This window comes from Leiobunum rupestre, chromosome 8, assembly GCF_980474605.1.
Source record: "Leiobunum rupestre chromosome 8, qqLeiRupe1.1.hap1, whole genome shotgun sequence".
In the NCBI taxonomy this organism is placed as follows: Eukaryota; Metazoa; Arthropoda; class Arachnida; order Opiliones; family Sclerosomatidae; genus Leiobunum; species Leiobunum rupestre.
This window is the reverse complement of record NC_143391.1, coordinates 8,477,237-8,493,684: the sequence shown is the minus strand read 5'-3', so window position 1 is coordinate 8,493,684 and position 16,448 is coordinate 8,477,237. Positions and strand designations below refer to the sequence as shown.

Genomic DNA, 16,448 nt, shown 5'->3' with positions numbered 1-16,448 from the left:
TCTGTCGGATAGTTTCTGGTTTCGAATTTTGCTATTACATACCATCACTGCTCCAATTGAGGTCCGCTAACCCATTAGAGAGGATACTTTCAAGTTCTATTAGTTGCTGTTGAATTAAAGTCCTTTCCAGAGGTAGAGTACTCAAAATAATATCATTGTATGCTGATATAGCCCCCTCTAATTTAACTGTATATTGGAAATACAAATCCTTCTTAGCATAAAATGCTTCCGTAGCTGGTGGAATTTGGTATCTGCTTCCAAATTTTTTCATATGTTTAATCTCTTTTAAAAGTGCTGTGAGCTATGTAGAATTATAACATAAATGAATAACTATTCAAATTATATAGTTGAGAATATGGAAAATATTTTTACATCTGGAGCAAAATTTACAAGGAAAATTCCTTTGACATTTGATGGATGCTTGCAAAGCAGAGAAAATTTTAATTTTTCCTCAACAATTTTACTGACAGTATGGCTCCAATTCAGAAATATATTGTCTTCAAACCTGTAATTTACTTTTCTTTATAAAGGTTTTGTATGTGACTTTATTTGTGACTATTTCAAACTTTATTAATGAGTCGAGCAATGAGTTATATTTTTGAAAGACAAGCTTGACATCATCAGTGTGATTAAACCTATTAATAATTTTATACTTCACTGATTTTGCTTTATTTTATGGAAATTGTAACTATTATTCATTGAAAAATATTAACTAAATGATATGCCACAGACTTACCATCTCTTAACATGATTAAAACTTGTAAATAGTTTTTCCAACTCCTTTGTAATTTCATGGGACCATTGCAAAGTTCCAACTACTGGTGGAAAATGTTTTTGGAACTTCCACAAGGAGCTGTTCTCTATTCGAAAATGGTGAGATTCTGTGTTTAAATCTGGCAATTTCAGTTTCTTATCCACTTGTTGACTAATAGAATTAACTTCCAAATTTAATAACGTTATTAAATGGTTTTGACAATTTGATATTGCTACGCTGATAAATTCTCTCTTCATAAGTGGGACAAACATATGCAGCACCTGAAAAAATAAATTTTAATTTGACTTATTTTTTTCATTATCTACCTATTATGATCAGTGTAAATATTGCCACCTTAAATGCAACAACAGCACTCAAACTGTTAGAAATTGCTGATGAAACTATAGTACATAATTGTTTTTCCAAACTCATTAATACTGCGTTGAAATTTTCTACGTCTATTTCAAATTCCTATAACGCAAAAAATTTAATTCAGTACTTTTTTAATATTAGCTCCTCAAATATCATCAACCTTATCAAAAGGATTGAAAGCTTTGCTGTTTTCTTTACTAAAATATCCAAAAGTTCTGAAAAATTCTTCACGGATTACTTCAACTTTTGTGGAAAGCATAATATTGAGTCCAGAACGCCCTCCAAAATTAATTTTTTCAAGCTTTACAAAATCCTCAGCTGTTTCAAAAAGATTCTATCAACAGACCAATAAAAATATATTAAAGGTATATCTTTCTCATAATTGATTACAGTGGCGTAGACCAGGGAGTTTACCAGGTCCTGGCCTGACCCTCCCTTTGACTTAAGTTTAATAGTTTGGACTGCATTAAATTTGCACTAACAATGTAACCCGGCCCCTCATGTAATTTTTATGAAATTGGAAAATTTGGAACCATTATACCTCTCCCTAGATGAATCTCTGGCTACGCTACTGACAGACTATGTAAAATTTCATACAAGTATTGTTTCAATTTGCTTTTTGTAAAGGAAAAAGTAGTCTAGGCAATGCATTTCTGAGAAGTTCCAGCGTTTTTCTTGTTGCATAGAGTCATTTTGGTATTTTGAGAATTGTTCGTAAAAATTTTGCAGAATTGAAAGGCACAGTTTGACTTTTTCCATACTTTCCTCTATCTCTCCATGGAATAATCGAGCTGGATCACCAAGATATCTACAACACTTCATTATAACATACATCATAAGAACTAGCTGATGAAACAAAGAAGTTTTTTTGAAAAAAATCTAGTGTTCTTTGCTAGGAATTATTTTTTCTTAAGATTTATAAAATTTAACTTTTTATTGACTGGGCTTTTCAAACTGTTCATTAAACTAACATAAGGCTGTTCATCTATGGGTGATTATAAAATAATAACTCTGCTACTTTTGGTAGTTTAAACTTAACTTAGCAGCATGATAACATATAGTATAATTTCTAATTTTAAGCAATAAAAAGTAATTCTAGACATTTGTTTAGAATGAACTAACCAGGTGGACTAATATATTAGATAGTTTTTTCAGAAGACGAGGTAAATGCGGTAAATTTAATAAATTGGATGTCCATGAACTGGAGCCTGTGAGGCAAGAAAAATAATTGCTTGAATTCCAAAATTCAGCTATGGTCTCCATAGTAGAATCTATGACTGATGGAAGCAAGTTGAATGAGGTTTGTTCCAAATTTTCAATTTGAGGCTGTAATCTTTCAAAATTTTCCTTTAGATCCTTGGCTTCTTCTATTGCTGTGTATGAAATACCATTTATTTACTTTGTTTAGAACACTGCTACCAGAAAATTATATATGGATACACTCGGAATGTTGGAGGCTCTATGGCCACTGAGAGAAATGTGCAGGGCTTACTACGTCAATTGTAAAACAAACAATTTTTTTTAAAATTCAATAGCAATCTACAATCATCCAAGAAGGAAAAAATTTAAAATAAATAGATTAAATCTTTGTTGAAACTTAAAAAATTATCAAGCTGATTTTGTAGTACACACTATGCCGCGAACAAACTTGGTGCTGTGTGTAATTTTAAGGTAACAACGGTAAGGAGTCTCCTTCACCAGCTAATTTTTTTTAAGGCTAAGGCCTATTAAAGAAGCGGAAATGAGGTAAGTGAGCTTCATTAAACGGTATGAAGTTACATTCATGCTGGATTGAGGGCTGATTTTACACCTATTGCACACCTATGGTTCACAATTTAACCACTTGAGGTGGAGAACAAAATTTAACATAATAACATTTTGTGTTAGGTCAGTAACATATGCTCCAAAATCACATTGCACCTAGGAGCCTAAAGTGGTATAAATGTGCTTCTAGGTGAATCACCACCAGGTTTAACAGAACCTATTAGCGGTTATAGTTACGATAAAAACAAGTCATAGAGTGTGTTAGCAGATGATTTTGCCATGCAGGATATACTCCTGTTAAAGTTGAATGGGTGCTACAGCACAAGCTAAAATCTCTGCTTAGTTTCTATGGGAATCATCAGGGCCACCCCCGCCTTCCATTCCAAGTGTATATTATTTTATCTTCAAAACTTTAAGAGATTTCCATTACCTTTTAAAACATCATCTTTCATCTTAATAAAAGACAACAGATATGGGCTCTTAGTTCTTTCAATGACGCTTATCATTTGCAAAGCAGCGTCACTTTCTAGCTGCTTTAAAATTTCACCTAGGTTATTGTACCTTTTTTCCCAGAATATTAATTCAGTATCAGGCCCTGGTAGATGGTTTTCTATTGATTTTCCATTATTTGAGTTAAACTGCATTTCACAAGATTGCTCTACAGGCCTTTGATCTAGAGTTTCTTGTACTTGGTTGTTCCAATTAACAACATGCTTTTCGATTTTTTGGACTGAGTCATCAAAATCATTATTTTGTGGCATATTATCCCTGTTTTATATTTAAAGTGTGAGAATATAACATTGGTAGACATTGAATGTATTTAATTATAACTAGGGATAATATGTTGAGAAAATTCGCAGGCACCAATATCTAATTTCCCATATCAAGAAAGGATGGAAGTTAAAAATGTCACGAACTTAATTGTGTTTTCAACACATTGGAATAAATACTTTTAGGGAACCAATGAGGTACTATACCAATTTAATTGCTATAGTATATATGGAGGCAAACTGTGAGGTGAATTGGGATAAATATTAAAAGTTGCCTCAACATATTAATTATCCCTAAGTATAAATAAATATATTCTTGATAAACATATGTTGTAAAAATTTCTAAACCTCAAATTAAGATAACATAAATAATATTAAAAAAAAATTGTCCAATAATAAGATAATGTAAAATGTTTTTTTGCTAAAGAAATGTACAAAATACCTAGTTAAGGCACTGAGATCAGAATTTTGCATTCCATGCATGTTATCCATAACAGGCAAAACTGTTTTTCCATATATCTTTCCTTTGATTTTACGTAAATGTGCAGATATTTGCTCAGTTTCATTTTGTAAATCATTGAAGGAAGTTTTTGCTAAATTTTCTCGTAGTGAAAGATCACAAATAAGTGGATAGATAACCTGGAACATTTTATAGCTGTTTTATTTTCTACAGTGATTAAAGTACTTGGTGCAGTCTACTAAGTTGATTCAGGGAAATAAAAATTAATCTTTTCTTTGTCATAAAATACCTCCTCAATAATAGCTGATGTATGCTGAAATGGTAATCTCGAGAGATCTCCACAAGACATTTGCCCATGAAAGTTAGTTTTTCTAATGGTAGTTTTTGAAGTTTTCACAAAAAACACCGATTTATTCGCAGATAGAGAACCAGAAAGATTAGTGACTAAACTAAGATTTCCATTTGGTAATTCTATCACAATCAAAATCATAATTTCATCAGTTTCCAAAAAATTTACAAGAAGTTTCATGTTAGTTTCATTGCCCAGCATTTTTGTCCATTTTTCATTCCGCGTTTTTAAAGTAAATAATGTATACGTGGCCATATATTGAATCCTTAAATCATTTTCAATGCCATCCATATTATCCATATATTATAAAGAGCTTGATTTTATAAAATAATCTAATGTAGCATTTATTGCTCTATTGATTGTGATGCTTAGCATCAGCTCTGACAAACAAAAGTAACCATGGCAACAGGAAGAACCTTAATTTTCATTGCCCATTCAGGAAAAATCTTGACCATATAATTATCATTTATTTTGCTTTTCAATGACATGCCTCTTATTCCAATGCTTTTAATTCTATTAATTAATGAAAAAATAAATGACGCCCATGGGAGCAGTATAATTTGTATGATACTCTTCTCTTAGAAGATAATATTTTATTTGTCTATGCTCTATAGTTTAGTTGATTTAGAATTTGACCAAAGACATACGGCAATAGAAATTATTCCTAAAAATGGTGCAAAATGATCCTACAAATTTTCCATCTCCTGATGCTCAAAACTTCTCACAATTTATCTGGTAGAAATTTAAAACTGTGCCCCAGCTTTATATGTTGAGATAGGTGAAAATTGTTCACTTACAGTGGGAGATAAAGTTAACACTTTTTACACTTTTCCAAATTATTAATTTTACACTACACTGTAAATTATTGGTAAGGTTTCGGTTGTGACATCCCAAATTGGCCAAAAAACCCAATACCATGTTTAGAAACTAGTTACTTGGACCAGAATGTCTAAAACATAAATTGGGCTTTAGAAGAGTTCTTATAAAGCCCAATTTGTGTAAAATTTTAAAGAAAGGTCTAAAATTAAATTCAGAACTGTGCAACACACTAGTGTACTTAAATCAAATAAATATCTTAGTCTGCCTCATTCGTATCATTCCCCCCTCGGAGTATCAAGGACTGGAATGCCCTTAAGATGAACCCAACAAAAAGCGACCCAACTATTTATTAAAAGAAGGCTCTCTCAGTAATTAAGTCATGTTCTTTGTAAATTTAACCCTCTTTATGTATATATTTATGGTTCTTTGTTATGTATGACTTGATGTGATGGGCAATCTTTGGCTCTTTCCGGAAAACTAAATTTGAAATGCCAAATCATTATATATCAGAACGAATTTTTTTAATATTTATAATTACTACTACTACTACTACTACAACATAGTGTTTAACATAATTGTCAATGTCTAGGGCACTTTTTTAAATACTAGTTTACTTAAAAGGTTTTCCTATAAAGAAGTATTTTATCATTATAATTCAGAGCAGCTCATATGACCTAGGAGGCTAGGAGCACATAAAAGGGCCACAGAATCGTTTGAATTTTGAGGGTGGAGCTACATAATTTGGTATTTTGAGAAGCAGAAGGTATACCCGAGTCACGTGGCCGAGGAGGTGGAGCTTCCTGAAATTCGGCCCGAATTTTTCAAATACTTTTGTGGACCTGTGCTAAAGGGTTTGCGCATGATCATGTTCGTATTTCCATTTCCGATTAATCGACGAGGCTTAAAGTACCCCAACTTGAAGTGTTTTAGTCCCACAACAATAAATCGGCCTAGTTGGTATTCCTCTTCACACCAGCGTTTGACTAGATTTTCGTGAAAGAACCGTAAAAAGCTAGGGTTGGAGATATTCTAGAATAAGAATATGCTATCACCATCACGAAGTAATGATGAAGAGGAGGAACTGCCCAATAGACGATTCAATAAAACATGTTCAAAGAAATTTCCAAGAAGTAATATTTCCGAGAGCAAGGACCTGCAAGCTACTGTTTATAAAGTGCTTGTTGAAATAATGGAAACTTTTCACTTGTACGTCGATATGCAACAAGTGTTTCCATGAATGTATTCATGGCTGCGTTCAACAACTCTAAAAATGCTCAGCGCTGAGCTCAACGGTCAGCGGTTTTTTGCTGAACGGTTTTTTAGACTTCCGGTTTTGACGCAGGGCCGGCTCAAGACATTTTTCTCATCCGGGCAAGGGGGATTTTTGGCGCCCCTCTTATTTTGAGACTAAATAAAACAACCCCCCCCCCCCCCCCGTAAAAACATTACCATGTCCATGTTCTAATTTTACCGTTTTCATAACAATAAATAATCCCTATAATAACTTTCTAAATACTTTGTGTAAACATATTTAATACCTTCTTTCTGGTACATGGTCATTTTACATGGAGCTTGAAACACTAGGTAAGGTCACAGGTGGCAAGACTAGTATACCTTAAGTTCATTAATAATAATGTCCATACTGAATAGTATCATGGTTAATATATGTGAAATAAAAGAATTAAGTTTACGAAGAACCCGCGAGTTAAAGATAAAAATAATGGATATTTTTATTTTTAACTCACGGGTTGTTCTTAGTAAACTTAATTCTTTTATTCCTTACATTAATTGCTTTAACAACTTGATTAAAACACTTTTTGCGGGATTTTTTAAGGCCTACACCATATGTAACATAATAACTCATAAGTATGCCATAAAAGCATTTTCACTAATGAAACCTTGTTCACGGGATATGACGTTAATTACGTCACTTACAATTCCGTGACGAAATAAGCGTCATCAACTTTACTGATTGGAAACGGAAATTAGTGAGAATTCCTCGCGCGTTTCTGGCTTTGCCCATGTCACGTTTAGCTCGTGCCTCGCGATTACATGATTTCATTTCCATGGTAACCTTTTCAATAGCGCAAGGATTATAAGCATTTTTGAATTTTAGGGTTCGCTTTATATATGTTCCGCGTGAAACAAGGTCTCATTGAATTTTTTTCAATGGAAATGTTATACAGAGGCATACTTATGAGTAATTATGTTACATATGCCTACACTTATGAACATTTTTAAAGCTGTCGCTTGCTTTTCTGCTTCAATGATTTCTCTTCATTTCCTTTTTTTATATAAAGAACCAGAATGCTTCTTTTTCTCGGACATCTTAATTCAATTCAACGTGACTCTAATTAATATCTATCTAACTAAAACTAATAAATGGCTTTCTGCGCGTGCGCGTAAAATAGAAGAGACTAACTGTAACCACGGACACACGACAGAGTAAATCGTACCGATAGACTGCTTTGGAACTAGCCATCGAAAACAATTTAAATGTATTTTAGAATATTAAATGCAGGTTCATAATAGCCCGAGAAACAAATAGAATTCTTGAAGATGGCTAGTTTATTTATCATAAAGCTGGATAAACGACAACGAAATAGCAAGCAAGTACATTGAAGTACTGTATTACTTTGGGCTTCCTTCTATTCTTGTGGCCCTAAATGGGTGTGCAATAACTGGTGACTTTACCGGGGAGTTGGGGTCCGGCTCTTGTAACCCATAAGGGCGGTGGCGCACTGGGAGATGTTAGCTCTGATCAAATGGTCATACCTCCACCTCCGACTTTGGTCAGGTTTGGGTTGGAAACTGAGCTTCAGCTCAGGTCGGCTGGAGTTGCTACAGCATCCACTCTTAATCCCACCCCTGTGTGTGAAGTAAGAATTGGTCCACCCACTGCTGCACCTTTTGCTGGGTTGAGTGGTTTGCGTCAAAGGTGCGACCATCAGTAGTAGGGTACTACTACCCATGCTGGATTTGTCACCTGTCCGGGCTTGGGGACGTTGGCGTAGGGCACTATGATGATAGGCCCCCGGTGGCATGGCCCCTGTTGCTAGGTACACCGGGCTAAACATTCTGGCACACTTCTATTCTTGTGGTATCGCCCAACCACTTTTTCTTCTTAATATTATATACCCTGGTTTATAATGAAAATACCAGGATAATGCTTCATCCGTCAGAAATATGCACCGTAATTTTATGGTTTATTTACTATTGTAAAATAAATAGTCGCAAAAAAACGTTCATCGACGATGTTGGACATTTTGGTTGGGAAAACGATTTGTATTTCTAATTAGCTAAAGATTTTTCAAATTATGTTATGCTTTCATTAAAAATTTTATAAACAAATCCAATTCTTGGTAAACCAAAAAGGCGCACAACACAATTTCGGCGCCCCTCTCAAACCGGCGCCCTGGGCAGTTGCCCGGGTTGCCCGGCCCTTGAGCCGCCCCTGTTTTGACGTCACGTTGATCATCGGAGACTCGGCGGAAACATCGGCTGAGCGAGATGGTTTTTCCGTTGCTCATCGGTGTCGTGACGTCATTCGACAAAGTTAAAGGAGGGGTAGCAGACGATATTTTGTTCTTTAAGTCAGCGAACTATAAATCGTACAACAACTTTTAGATTTTTGTGACGTAGCGTTGATTAAAAGAACTCAACGATAACTCAACGGTTTTTCTCCGTTGATAGTTGTTGAACGCAGCCCATTTCAACTTGGAGTAGAGTTTGAAAAGGGCCCCCTCGGGCTCAAAACAAAACCATTCAACATTAAAATTTCAAATTTGCAATAATGGCTAAGCGAAGAAAAGGTTTATCCTGGCCCCACTTTTTTTTATTTCACTGAGACATTTTATTGCAATCGGCGGGCATATTTAGTCGGAGCTGATTTCTACCTTCGATAAATTGTTTTATCTTACCAGGGCCGGCGTTAGGGCGTGCGGTGCCCCTTTCCCAACATAACAAATTTGGCGAGGAAATGTGATAAACAAATAGGGTTTGGTCGCTCGGTGTACAAATTCATAAAATTGCTATACACCTGATTCCCATATTCCAAATCACAGGAATCTGACCGATAATCTTAATTTTTTTCGGAATCAAAGAATCATCTTCGAATAGTTCTGGAATCGAGTTCGAATCATAAAAGCTTATCCGGAATCAAATTCAAATCATTGAATCGTCTCAGGGCCCCTAAAGGTAGCGCTTACCGCGGGACCCTAGGCGGTCGCCTAGTTCGCCTTGCCCTAAAACCGGCTTTGTCTTTCACCAACAGTTTTCCGGACACAGTCAAATTTTTAGGGTGACTATGTTTAGAGTGCGAAGTTGACGTCAAACGAGCTTGAAGTAAATCCGTATAAGATATTGCCACTATTTGATACGACTAAATTGTGACGTTAAATTGCGGGTTTACTATTCCCACCGGTGGATCGAAGTTTTGTTATTAATTTTCTGAAATACCAAATAATGAATTTCAGAAAACTGAGTATTTTATTTAAACATTTTTACTATTTGATTTTGTCAAATTTACAAAATTATTTGACATTCCCATAAAATTTTCGCCCGTAAGCCCTGAAACTTTTGCAGTGTTTGAGAGAAGGCGGTAAAATGTTTCACGAAGCATTATCTTGAAGTGTTTCCCTCTTTAAGGAATGTGTATGAAATAATTATAGCAAAAAGAAAATATACTGTATCCTAACAAAAAACTTTTAGCTTCTGTATCTTTGTCTTTGTTTTGTGTGAAATTTCCTTAGCTCACGATATTACTTATAGCATAAATCACATAGTACGAATAAGTATAACACTGAACGATTTCCGCGAAGGAAAATCTGTGACAGTGATTGTGTAATCGAAGGTTTTGGAAGGGGAGACTCTTCCCTTGCTAAACTCTTCGTCGGTAAATGCCAGGTGAGTTTGATGGCGATAGTAACTATCGTAAACGCATTTAAGTTTCAAATTCAAAAAGAAGTACTCTAAAGGGAATATAACCTGCAACGCGATCTGAATGGAAGACCCCACAATTTTAAGGATTACCTCTCAAGTAAACCACTAAGCAGCGCCGATGCCTCTAAAGCCAAAGGAGGAAGCGGCCAAGAGCGAAACCGTTGGAGGGCGACCAAAATACCAGAGGTTATATTCCCTTTAAAGAATGAAGCGAGTGTTTATAATTCTGATATTTCACTTCCGATTCAATAATACATCATTATTTTACCAAGCGTTATTTATATTTACAGAAGTTAATTTTCTTCTGATACTTGTGAAAGTGTTTTAATTTTCAAAGGGTCTGGGTTCGTTCATCAAAAGTTGAAAATGGCTAACAGCAATGATTTCCCGCGCGTTGTTACCTGGAACTTACAAAGACTAAGTAATTCTAGGACCGGTGTCAGTTTTTAGCAACATAATGATTTAGGTTGTCATTGGGGAAACAGAATATCATTAAAAATGTTGCATTGGGTGATAGGAAATATAATATTTTGTTACTTATGCCTTTAGGTATATAGTAACCCAGAGCATAAGCCAATGGAAAAGGCGTAAGAAAATTATATCAGCAATGCTGGTAGCACGTTTAGAAAGTTGGAGGGGAGAAAGTCACCGAGGAATTGTTTTAATATCATCCTACGATTGATGGGGCCAAAAAGTTTAACCTATTCCATAACGTTATCTTTTCCCATTTTATGCTGTTGTGTTAATTACCATTATTTAACAACTTTTCACATTTTATATCACGTTATTTACCATCTGTGAAATACCACGCTTTCATAGTCGATGGAAATTTACTCCTCACGCTAAAACGTTGTAATTTGGTATATGATAAAAAGTTCCCTTTAGTTAAAATTGTCAAACCTGGCGGTATTTGTTCGAATACTTCCGGTCATTTTCGAAATCAAATTTGACAAATGATTTCTAAAAACCGAAATATGGGCGCCAGCAGACATTCTAAGGGAGTGCCATATGATATAGCAACATCACTCGCTTCGCTCGCTCGGCGGTCACACAGAACGGTTTGATAAATGATTCAAATGAACGGGCTTTCCGTAAGTTATATAAGACACATTTGAAGTAATTACTCTACTGCAGTGTATTCCCCAAGTAATACGTTGGTGCGGACGGGCCGCAGTTCATTTTGGGGTATTAGCCTAGTCTCCGATAATTAATCGAAAATAACGGCGGGAAAAACTTAGATCCAAGAAGGGCAACGGGGCATAGCTCATTGAAGGGCGGGGGGCGGCAATTACTCCCTCACTGTGGCCGTACATGATACCAAAAATAAATGATAAATTTCTCTTCGCCCTGCCCTACCTTGAAGAGTACTCGACTACACCCTATACTTGCTATCTCGTCGCCACTTTGGTGCCCCCAATTCGTACGCCACCATAGGGGGCCCCCAAAATAAAAAGTGCCAGGACCTCACAGTTTGTAAAGACGGCCCTGCTTGTGGGTGCGGGAACAGACCACCGCAATTAAAACAATTGAGCGTTTGTGAGCGTTCAGTATGAGGAGTCGGGTAACGTCGTCCAGAAGCATATGATGGCGTTGGTTGATTTTGTGTCGATGGAGTGTGGCTGCGGCGGTGCTGGGTAGAAAGCTGCTGGCGCCGAGATTGAGTGGGTATGAAGGTATTTTTCAAAGCATTTAGATTTGTGGAAGATTGAATATCCCGATTTTCCATTTTCATAGCTTAAATGTTGGCTTGTTCGTAAGATCGTGCTAGAGCTAGTAGTTCGTCGAGTGTGATATTTGGATCACGAAGAGCTTGTCGACGCAGTTGGTTTGAGTTGCAAGTTTGAATGATGTGTCGCATAATTTCGGTGTCCGCATCGGCGAAATCACACGTTTTTGATAGAGTGCGTAGGTGGGTATGGAAGCTTGTACACCGGCTTGCTCAACGGTCATCGGTTTATTGCTGAACGGGTTTTTTGACTTCCGGTTTTGACGTCACGTTGATCATCGGAGACTCAGCGGAAACATCGGCTGAGCGAGATGGTTTTTCTGTTGCTCATCGGTGTCGTGACGTCATTCGACAAAGTTAAAGGAGGGGTAGCAGACGATATTTTGTTCGTTAAGTCAGCGAACTATAAATCGTACAACAACTTTTAGATTTTTGTGACGTAGCATTGATTAAAAGAACTCAACGATAACTCAACGATTTTTCTCCGTTGATAGTTTTGTTGAACGCAGCCTTAGTATAAATTAAATATCTCATCTTATAATTATTTAATAGGATGGCTAGAATTATTGTAAATCAAAAGGGTTCCCCAAAGCTTTGCTTTGATAGTTTTATGTCATGCTACCATTAAAACCAATTTGGAAATGAAAAATCCTTCGTGTGGCTAGATCTTAGTCCAAGAGCCCATGACAAAATAAGCAAGGTACATGATGGGTCAAGGTATTTTTTAATTAGGATAGTGATTTGTAACAAAGAACTGTTTGTCTTACGGGTCAAAGTGGGGGCTTTCCGGAAATACAAACCACGTGACGTCACTTCCGGTGACCTTGACAATTGATATGACCTGATATTGGTATCATTCGATTGGTCTCAACGTACTCTTACTAAATATTGCAAAATTAACCTTCAAATCTGAACCAAGAGGCGTATAAGATTAAAGAACTAATTTCGAGCCCCTCCCAAATTTACATGTATAAGACGAAATTACTATTTTAGTCTTATACGCCGTGCTCCTTGCTAATACAGTTTTCATTAAGTTGTTTTTTTTTTTAATTTCTAACACTGACCTTTGAAAAGATATATTTTATTTTGAGTAATTACTCATACAAGATTTAATAACACAGTTTTGAATCATTGCTCAACTTGTAATAAAAAACCGCGTTTCAAAATATCAAAAAAACCGCGTTCTCGGGTTACAACGCGTCTAGCGACGAGCTTGAGACCACCACAGAATAAAGTGTAAAAGGTTGGTGTATATGGATTTTTGGGAGAGATAGCTTTTAGTCAGTCGCGGTGGAGATGGCGTTACTATCGTACTCCATCCAACGAAAAGCACAGACTAAAGGTACGGTTCTAATGATCGCCCCGCACCGAAATATTATAAAAATAGTTCTAGTTATTTCTCCGATATCTATGGCGTGAGCATTCTTTATTCTATAAGATCTGAGGTTACCAGTGCTACAATTTCCATACCCTGTCGATAATATGGATTATGGAAGCGATTTTTCGGCCGTCCAATGTTTTGGGAATTAATTTTCAATATATCCTTTGACTCCTATCATAGCCGAACGTCCCAGCCGAAATATTCGTTCCACATCGACCAAATGTATGGGCCCTCAAGGACTCCATTGGGCATCGCTATCGAGAATATTTTATACTTCATGAATCGAAGTATCATTTACATATGTGGTCTCGGCGGTTTCCAAGAAATCAATTTCCCAAATTGAAGGGCCCCGATCGAGATAAAATTTAATCACCAATTCATGGACGTATCGTTCATATTTGTGAACTCAGTGGTTTCCGATAAATCAAGGGCCAAAAAGGGTATCACGCCTCTGATAAATTTCCATGCCCCATTAATGGACGTATTGTTCATATTTGTCGCCTCAGAGGTCATTTATTATTTATTTATTTATTTAGAGGTTATCTACAAAGCCGCATAGTCCGACTTATGCGTAGACCATAGAAATCTCATAGGTAACTAGAATGCTGCCGCCTACGGCCGAGCTTGACGCCAGTTCGCCTTGAACCTTCAGCCAATGAGAGGCCGTAGAGTGGTTCCGCCAAGGAGGATAATAATCCTCCTTGGTTCCGCTACTATAGCGGGAGATGGGTGACGTCATTCTCTCCGGTAACATTAAATTCTTGGCAGAACCGCTCTTTGAGCTCTGATTGGCTGAGATCTGGCTTCGTCTGCCACGGCGTTTGGGCCATTTGCCAGTTACACGGCAGCATTCTAGTTACCTATGAGATTTCTATGGCGTAGACTGACAGAATCGCGGGATTAAAAATTAACAAAATATAAAAAATTACATAAAAGTAAGAAATCAAGGGGCCCAAGTTACTTTGCGCTTGTTCTGGGATATTAACAATAATAATAATAATCAGCTAGGCTAATACCCAAGTAGTGTAAGAAGAGTAGCCCTATGAAGTCATTACATACTTCGATTCTTTGGTGGTGAATAGTTCGAGTCTGAGTAAAAAAAAATTTCGAAAATGGCTGCCTGTGGCCTTTTTAGCAGATAAATTCTGGCTAGCAGACGACAAAATCCGATTTACTCCTTTACACCTACTTTTCAGAAGGAGTAAAAAGAGTAGCCCTAATACTCCGAAAGAAGCGAACGATTTAGGTTAAAAAGAGTACACTTTTGGTCCGAGCTAGAACAAGTGAAAAGAAACCACCTAAGTTATAAATGTTCTAGTAGATAAATTCTGTATAAGCTGATGATTTGACTAGTTTACTCTCTTTACTTCCGCTTTTCAGGAGTAAAAAGTGTAGCCCATGACGACAAATAGTTCACGGTGTAGGGTAATTATCTACACTAGAACAAGCGAATAGTTTAATTTAGCTTAAAAGGTATACTCATTTTGTTCCAGAACAAGCGAAAAGTATCCACCTTGAGAAATTATCTCGTTGGCTCCGCCATTAGGTGACTCCATAGAGATAGAAAAGAAATAGAGGCACTATTGTATCTGGCGAAGCTGACCGCGAGTGCCGACCCCCTTTTCGCCAATGTAGGAAGCCATGAGATGGGCAGATTAGGTGGCGCCATCGACGCGCGGTGATCCGCCGGTGAAATGAAATACATTATGCCTTTTTGAAAATCAACTGTAATTTGATGTAAACAAAGGAAGGATAGATGGCGTTGCAAATTCTCCGCTTTCATACCTGCGCGGGGGGGATGAATTTTACCAGTCAAAAACAGTAAGACTCTTAAAAGCGCCTCCCCAATCGACCGCCATTACCTTACAGTCTACGGGGAGAGTGATGAAAAAACCGGTTTGGGGGGTATGAAATTTCTGCGGTAGAGCGCTTGCTCGTCGGTTGCCTGAACGATAATGGCCGCGCCCAGTGAATGTTGAAGTATGAGAGAGAGGTGCGTTGTATGAATAGTCAAAGATAGTTTAAACCATAGAAATCTCATAGGTAACTAGAATGCTGCCGCCTACGGCCGAGCTTGACGCCAGTTCGCCTTGAACCTTCAGCCAATGAGAGGCCGTAGAGTGGTTCCGCCAAGGAGGATAATAATCCTCCTTGGATCCGCTACTATAGCGGGAGATAGGTGACGTCATTCTCTCTGGTGACATTAAATTATTGGCAGAACCACTCTTTGAGCTCTGATTGGCTGAAATCTGGCTATCGTCTGCCACGGCGTTTGGTCCATTTGCCAGTTACACGGCAGCATTCTAGTTACCTATGAGATTTCTATGGTTTAAACTCGTACCCTAGATTCGAAATCACTCACTCGCGCGTTGTCGATAGCGTTTACATACTTCCCGCCGGAACTCAGAAAAAATTCGCTCCATGGTTTGCACCTTACCGCAACCACGGCCAACTTCGATCACGCAGCGCGGCAGCGCGTGATCGCAGTTGGCCGTGCCACAACCGATGGAGCCCGATTTTTCTTAGGTCACGTGCCGGAAAAGGGTAAACGCTTCGTAACAAAACCGTCAATGGGAAAGCTCTCAGTATTCGAATCTAGGGTACGAGTTTAAATTATCTTTGGCTGAACGTACCCAATATCTAGGGTACGAGTTTAGATTATGGCTGCGTTCAGTAAGAGTAATCAGACGCGCAGCGTTTCTGAACCGTTGCATATCGTTTGCAGCGTTACGTCAAGAGCTACTGAACGCTTTTCTGTACTCACGCAATCGGTTAAACGCCATTACTTTCCTTAACGTTTGACGTCACGCTGCAAATGAACCGGCTCGCCCAGACGATTGAAATGGTTTCAATCGGTTGAGCAGCGTAACGTCATACCGGAAGTTTAAAAAATCGTACAGTAAAAAGCCGGTTTCTAAATCTTGAACCGTTGAATTTGTTGCAAGTTATTGAACGTACCCATAGACATAGGAACTATACTTATACCTAGACAAACTGCTGGATCTACGAAATTGAGGCCGGTTTTGAGCAATGGCGCTTTCTTATGCGTGATATGGACAAAATTACGTGGCGCCGCCTACGGCGTCTTCGCACGGCTAACTATACCTAGGCT

General features: G+C 37.4%; 1 protein-coding gene across 1 annotated transcript; it reads right to left on the bottom strand.

Annotated features, from left to right (window-relative positions):
* Positions 1 to 732: 732 nt before the first annotated feature.
* Positions 733 to 4,670, bottom strand: LOC149932311 (dynein beta chain, ciliary-like). The gene is made up of 8 exons (XM_090157101.1): positions 4,410 to 4,670; positions 4,103 to 4,299; positions 3,321 to 3,658; positions 2,249 to 2,499; positions 1,724 to 1,972; positions 1,287 to 1,460; positions 1,109 to 1,225; positions 733 to 1,035 (listed from the first exon to the last, which is right to left on the bottom strand). The coding sequence occupies exons 1-8, from the start codon at positions 4,668 to 4,670 to the stop codon at positions 733 to 735; spliced, it is 1,890 nt and encodes a 629-aa protein (XP_090013227.1).
* Between the last annotated feature and the right edge of the window lie 11,778 nt (positions 4,671 to 16,448).

Excerpts from the sequence above, each read along its gene's own strand:
- LOC149932311 (XM_090157101.1), bottom strand. The coding sequence starts at position 4,670 with ATGCTGGGCAATGAAACTAACATGAAACTTCTTGTAAATTTTTTGGAA. Across the intron at positions 1,973-2,248 it reads CTAATATATTAGTCCACCTG|CTAGTTCTTATGATGTATGT; the intron begins GTTAGTTCATTC and ends TTGTTTCATCAG. Across the intron at positions 1,461-1,723 it reads AGCAAATTGAAACAATACTT|AATCTTTTTGAAACAGCTGA; the intron begins GTATGAAATTTT and ends GTCTGTTGATAG.